The sequence below is a fragment of the Panthera pardus genome, unplaced genomic scaffold (assembly GCF_024362965.1).
Source record: "Panthera pardus isolate Hobbes unplaced genomic scaffold, ASM2436296v1 HiC_scaffold_12, whole genome shotgun sequence".
In the NCBI taxonomy this organism is placed as follows: Eukaryota; Metazoa; Chordata; class Mammalia; order Carnivora; family Felidae; genus Panthera; species Panthera pardus.
In genome coordinates, this window is record NW_026526677.1 from 55,084,774 (window position 1) to 55,091,606 (window position 6,833).

Genomic DNA, 6,833 nt, shown 5'->3' on the forward strand with positions numbered 1-6,833 from the left:
ATTTGAATACACACTTCTAAATTTTCATTATGAAATAAACAGTTGCAAATACCTAATCAATGTTATTAATGCTACTATTTATACAGAAAAGTATATGCAGGCACTGAGCTAAACACATTACATGTATATACATTTAATCATTGCACATAGAACTTTTCTGTAGTTTCCATTTCCTTTAGGAAGTACTTCCCAAAGCAAGAATACTGGACCAAAGGGGGTGAACCATTTTGAGGAGACTTCTAGGGTGAAGTAGAGCATTTTATCAGAAGTCATAAGCATTCCTGTTTCTACATTTACCATTGGGTGTTTTCATGCATAGTTTCTTTAATAAAATATGTAACATGCCAATCTTCAAGTAGACATTCAGAATTCTTTATTATAGGTTCCACCAGTTGCACAGGATGAAAATAAGAATCTAGTAGTCTACAGTTTCCAGAGACAATATCTCTCATAAGAATAAAAGTCTAAAACTAAGAGCTACTATCTCCTGGATATTCCACTCCCTGAAACATGTTCATATCTAACAATGCCTGCTTGGTGCCTAGTTCTTTCTGGCTTACTGGAATTCCAGGGCTGGAGTCCCTGCACATCTGGCTTTCTATCCCCTTCAGCTCTATGTACCTGGTGGCTGTGGTGGGGAATGTGACCATCCTGGCGGTGATAAAGATGGAACGCAGCCTGCACCAACCCATGTACTTCTTCCTATGCATGTTGGCTGTCATTGACTTGGTCCTGTCAACCTCTACCATGCCCAAACTGCTAGCTATCTTCTGGTTTGGTGCCCGCAACATTGACCTGGATGCCTGCTTGACTCAGATGTTCTTCATCCACTGCTTTGCCACTGTTGAGTCCGGCATCTTCCTTGCCATGGCTTTTGATCGCTATGTCGCTATTTGTGACCCATTACACCACACCTCAGTGCTCACTCATGCAGTGGTGGGTCGTTTGGGCCTGGCTGCCCTCCTCCGTGGAGTACTCTACATTGGACCCCTACCTTTGATGATTCGCCTGAGGCTGCCCCTTTACCGGACCCAAATCATTGCCCATTCCTATTGTGAGCACATGGCTGTAGTCACCATGGCATGTGGTGACACAACAGTCAACAACTTTTATGGAATGGGAATTGGCTTCCTGGTATTGATCTTGGATTCATTAGCCATCACTGCCTCCTATGTGATGATTTTCAAGGCTGTAATGGGATTGGGCACCCCTGAGGCTAGGCTTAAAACCCTAGGGACATGTAGTTCTCATATTTGTGCCATTCTTGTCTTCTATATCCCCATTGCTGTTTCTTCTCTCACTCACCGCTTTGGACATGATGTGCCTCCCCATATCCATATCCTTTTGGCCAACTTTTACCTCCTCATCCCACCCATCCTCAACCCAGTTGTCTATGCTGTCCGTACCAAACAGATACGAGAGAGATTTCTCCACATCCTTAAGGCAGAGTCTCAACCCAAGTGACTCTTCTGCATCTGTTGGGCATACAGATACTTACACAAAAAGGCTCTGACTGGGGAAGCCAATGAAATAACACCCATGCAATTAGGTCTTTCCTGACTTGTGGGAGATAAGGGTCTAAGAAGAATACTAGAATATATTCCATTTGACTATGGATTTTCTCAGTGGAGAGAATATCTGAATGGGGAAATCAGAGCATGAGTTCTTACATAGTATCCCTTTTCATATTCAACTTCATAAAATTATAAGACACAAGCATGCCAACCACAAGAGTAAGATTATTTCTATCTTTGACATTTTTTGTAAAGGATTTCTAGTTTCTTTTTGGGGTATGTTTCGCACAACTTGTAGAAGATAAAATTATACCCTAATACCTTCTTGAAGACAATTTGCAAATTGTTAGTAAAGACCTCGAAAAATTCAACTGCATTAGCAATCTTTTTCCAACCCTTTTGGCTTGCCACAGAAAAGACCTTTTGTTGAGGATGGAGGCAACATGAATGTGGGAAATCTTAATCTAATAGGTTTTGGACTGGACCTCACTGCCCATAGGAGTTAATCCTCAAGCCAGGTCATTCTTCCATCTAAATAAATGTAAATGCAATATCCCACATCTCCTCTTAATAACTAATTGAAAGAAGGGAAGAGGATACAGAAGGACATTAGATTTTTGTTTTAGAGGCTCTGAGATGGTCGTGAAGGACAGTAGCTACACTGAAATAATAACAAAAAGGGAAGAAAGTAACGGTGGGATTATTGACAGGAAAGAAGTTAGGTAGAGAATACAGTAAAAGTGATGAGATTAAGCGAAGACCCAGTGGTAGATACAAATGAGGAAATAACTTCAGATCCTTTTGGAAAATTCTTGGTTTATTTTGTTATGATTAGGCCCTTTTTGTTAATCATATAAATTCTATAACGAGATGATTACTTCAGGCTAGAAACCTACAAGAATTTTGTGGTAACGCATGAAAAAGCAATTCCCAATTCTAGTGTTTCAGAATTATGGTATATCCATTTTAGTTCTGAAATATTTTAGACTTTAAGTCTAAAATGCTCATTTACCCTCAGTTTACAAACCATTACAAAATCTAAAGTGACTTACCTTAGGTTAAAAATAAATCCTCTTAATATTTTGAAAGTATAATCTAAAGAAGCCAATGATAAAGCCACAGCAATATTCAAACCTCCTATCATCCAAAAAATTTTCAAGGAAAACACAAATTTTTATCTAGCTAGGGGTTTAAACTAAAACTTAGAAGAGAGTTTGCGATATTTTATTTCCTCAGAATCCTATGTCTGACGCTGCTTAGAGCATATTGATTTTCCTCCATTGTTTTGGGGTGAGAAGTGCTTATTCCCTCATCTCCTTATCAAGGACTCTGAAGTCCAGTGCCAAACCCAAGTTCACCTATTTTAGAAAAGTTATGTTCTATGAACATAATTTTGGTGCCAAATATAATATACCCACTGATATTTTTAAAATAGGAGTTGATTAAAAGATAATATAGAAGCCTCAGAGCTAAAAGTTTGTTTTACAGAATTATCTCCTGACCATAACCCTGGGCTTTGGAGAAAATTAAGAAAAATCATGCCCAAATCCATCAGTGGCACCAATGCTGAAGGGAATGAAAAGAAACCTTCATCATAGAATAGTTCTTTGGCATATTGTATAAAGTCCATGATTTATGCTACATAAAACAGTGTGTATGGAGATCCAGGACTTTTATTCAGGGTTTAATTGCATACAGCAGGGTTAGTACAAGAACTCTATAGCCAAACAATCTCAGATATACCACAATATGATACTTCTAGATGATCTTCCATGTCTACCAATGTCCAAAACCAAATACCAAGCATCTCCAACTTCATCCCCCTATGGCACTGAATGAGAGCAAAAAGGAGAAAATACCACGTGGATGGGTGCTCCCACTCCATCCAGGGACAACCACCCATGACAACACCCATACGTATCAGACTCAGGGTTGAGCTGAGTTACAGTAAAGCATTTAATCCCATTGTCAAATGTAGTCATGTCTGGGCTTTCATGGACTTTCATGAAGGTGTGAGCTCAGAGCATGATGGAAGCGAATGTACCCTCGTGAATACAGGATGGGGACATGACAAATAAGTCCAATAATTGAACATCTTATTCAAAGTCAATTTCCCACAGAAATCTTCTGGAGAGAAGATTCTCTACTGGATTCTCTGGTACTGTTGATCCACTGAGATTTGTAATCCCATTCCCACAGGACCCTGGCAAGGATTGTTTACTCTGTATCCTTCTAGTTCTCATTCCTTTGCCCCAGTAACAAGGCTGTGTGCAAAGTGGTCAGAGTGGCCACTCTTATTTTCTTTCAGCCAACTCTTTGTCTCACTTGTGCCTCAGGAATGCTTAGGATCCACTTCAACACCACTTGGAGCCTTGAGAGCCAGGGAGTAAAAGTCATGGTTCCAACTAATGTCCTTCGTTCTGCCAGGCACATAGGGTCTTTGTGCCTAACCTAATCTAAAGCCAGAAAAATAAACCTGTTCTGCCAGATCAGATACCCCACCACATTTTTTTTCAGATCGGATGCCCTTATAAATCTTTTGTCTTTCTGGATCAAGGCTTTTGAACGTAAAAGCCAAGAATCTTCTGTCCTGTTAGAAAGGTAAAATAGAAATTCCTGACTGTTCGGATCTTCTATGACTGGATTCTAGAATTGAGAATTCTAGAATTGAGCTTGAGAAGTGGCTCTGCAAAATATTAAATAAAAACCTAAGATCTGAGGGATCTATACCTCTGGAAATCTTGCCTGACAAGCACAAATCTCCTTCTTGGAGAGTAATATGGTTGTTCACATTTTTCTTCAGCAATGAGGGAAACCAACTCACTTGATTCAAACGGAACCAACACTATCCAAGTATAAAATTTATTATGTTGCTCACAATTGGATAAGAATCTTGCAAGGACTCATTTTCAAGAAATATCTTCAGGTCCAATCCTTATTTGTTAAAGTTGGATGGATATGAAAGTGAGAGTGAGACCTAATCATTCAAGTGATACAATCATCTCACTGTGTGCTATAGGCAGATTAGATAGACAAATATAGGATATAGGTAAGTAGACAGGTAGACTTTCCACTCAGGAGCTAATGTTATTCTCAACTTGATTAGTACAAGATTTCTCAGATGCATCTAATGTTAGGACATTGTACTGTGTCTTCCTGGCCAAGGTGGAACTGTTTCCCAGAATTCCTTTCCCTGTGAGGTTCCTGGTTAGGGCTGGCTGGAAGGCCTATTTCTGTGAGATTAGAAGGCAGTGGTGAAAGAGCAACCATTATTTTCTAAAGGCTTGTGTAGAGTGCCCAATGATGCTGTAGCTCCTTCTAGCTCCCTGATCCTATGGGCTCACCTTGTGCGCAAGGAGTAGCCACTGAACCCACAATTCCTTCATCTTCTGCTGTATCTCCTTCCATTTATCCAGACCCTGGGTAAGGTGTGTGCTCAGCTCCATGGTAAAAGGTAGCTCTTTCTTCCAGTCCCCTGCATTGTAAAGGTTGGAGGCAGTGAGTGACGTGGATTTGAGGCTTCCTCTGTAGGTTCCAGTTCATCTTTGGGAGACGCTTATCCTTACTCTTTACTCTTCCAGTCCACATCCAGATTTTCTGAGTGTTGGTCCTGCTGAATTGTAGGGTCACTTCAGACACATAATCTTCCATATAGTTCACCAGATCCCTTAATTCCTTAAGGTCTAATACCCATAATCAACCCCTTATTCCATATCATTCATAGTGGTTCTGCCTTCCTAATCAAACCATAATTGATGAGATTTTTTTTTCTATACCCACCCTCATCCAATCTAAGGCAGGAAGGAAAATCCAGTCAGTACTACTCTATGTACTCTTTTACAATAGGCAGGACCTCACTTTTACCTCTTTAATGATTCACTTTATCTTCCTAAACACTCCTGTTGCCAATAAGAAATTATTCATAGGGTTAGGATAGCTCACTAATAGAGAAATGTTTTACCCTGAGACTAGAACAAAAAGTTAACAAACTAAAAGTTAAGCATACATGGGACATGCATTACTGCAACACAAGGCTTTGAGGAGAGGATCTATGTCATTGAGAGCTTTCCTATACCTGAGAGATTACAAGGCTACAACTAAAGGGAAGCAGTGGCGCATACCGCTTAAAACTATACAGGGGGACCCCTGGGTGGCTCAGTTGGTTGAGTGTCCAACTTCAGCTCTTATGGTTGGTGGATTCAACCCCCACATCAGGCTCACTACTGTCAGTGCAGACCTCACTTCAGATCCTCTGTCTTCTTCTCTCTCTGACCCTCCCCTGCTCACACTCTCTCAAAAAAAAAAAAAATAAACATTTAAAAATATAGAATTTAGTGTCATCACAACTATCTTTTATAAAACATTTTTTTTTGCCACATATGAACCTGAGTATATAAGTTACTTTATAGAAGTTAACTAATTAAATCCTCAAACCCTCAGATATAGATACTATACTATTTTGAAAATGAGGCAACTGGCTTTGGGGAAGTTATTTAATTTCATGAAGGCTCATTGACTTGGGTTTGAAACTTGGTTCCACCACTGTGTCTGAGATCTGTTTCCACCACCATGTTATCACTGTACTACCACTCCCTCTGCTGGGCCATCTTCTGTTGAGATGAACCAATAACCAAGAAAGAAGAATCATTCAACAGAGTGATTTCTGTTTAACCAGAGGTCCTGCTGACTGCTGTAGCTTAACGCAAGTGCCTCAAAGTAGATCAGGCTCACTTACTGTCATCTGTTTATAGACAGTTAAGCTTTGAATAATTCTATTTTGAATTGTGGATCAACAGGAAAGATACTATTCCAGTTCCTATCTTGACTCGAGGAAAAACTTCTTAGAGTTAAATGACAAATTTATGAACATTACTTTAACGCTTATAGGCCCAAACTAAGAAACTTGGTACAGGTAATTATTCCACATTTTCTTCAAGCACACCCTCTGTTGAGTGCCTCATTATCTTTCAAAGTCTTTTCTCGGTTAAGAATATAGTCTTATATAAGAGAAATACCTTCTTGACTGGCAGGTTTCCCCAGTATAAATCTTCCCAAGTCTCCCTGAACTTCTAGGTTTCTGAATTAATAATTTTTGTGTGTGAAAATTATGTTCATCTATAAAACCAAGCTATACCATTTTATGATAATTTTTATTTTTTTATTATGACATTTATTGTTGGTTTCCATACAATACCCAGTGCTCATCCCAACAGATGTCCTCCTCAATGCCCATCACCCACTTTACCCTCCCTCCTACCCCCCCATCAACCCTCAGTTTATTCTCAGTTTTTAAGAGTCTCTTATGGTTTGGCTCCCTCC

At 39.6% G+C, this 6,833-nt stretch overlaps 1 protein-coding gene across 1 annotated transcript; it reads left to right on the forward strand.

Moving 5' to 3' along the window:
- Nucleotides 1-510: 510 nt before the first annotated feature.
- LOC109267029 (olfactory receptor 52M1-like) lies at nucleotides 511-1,464 on the forward strand. Its single transcript, XM_019449539.2, has one exon. The coding sequence runs from the start codon at nucleotides 511-513 to the stop codon at nucleotides 1,462-1,464; it is 954 nt and encodes a 317-aa protein (XP_019305084.1).
- Nucleotides 1,465-6,833: the final 5,369 nt, after the last annotated feature.

What these genes read in the sequence shown, in the direction of transcription:
- LOC109267029 (XM_019449539.2), top strand. Translation starts at nt 511, where the DNA reads ATGTTCATATCTAACAATGCCTGCTTGGTGCCTAGTTCTTTCTGGCTT.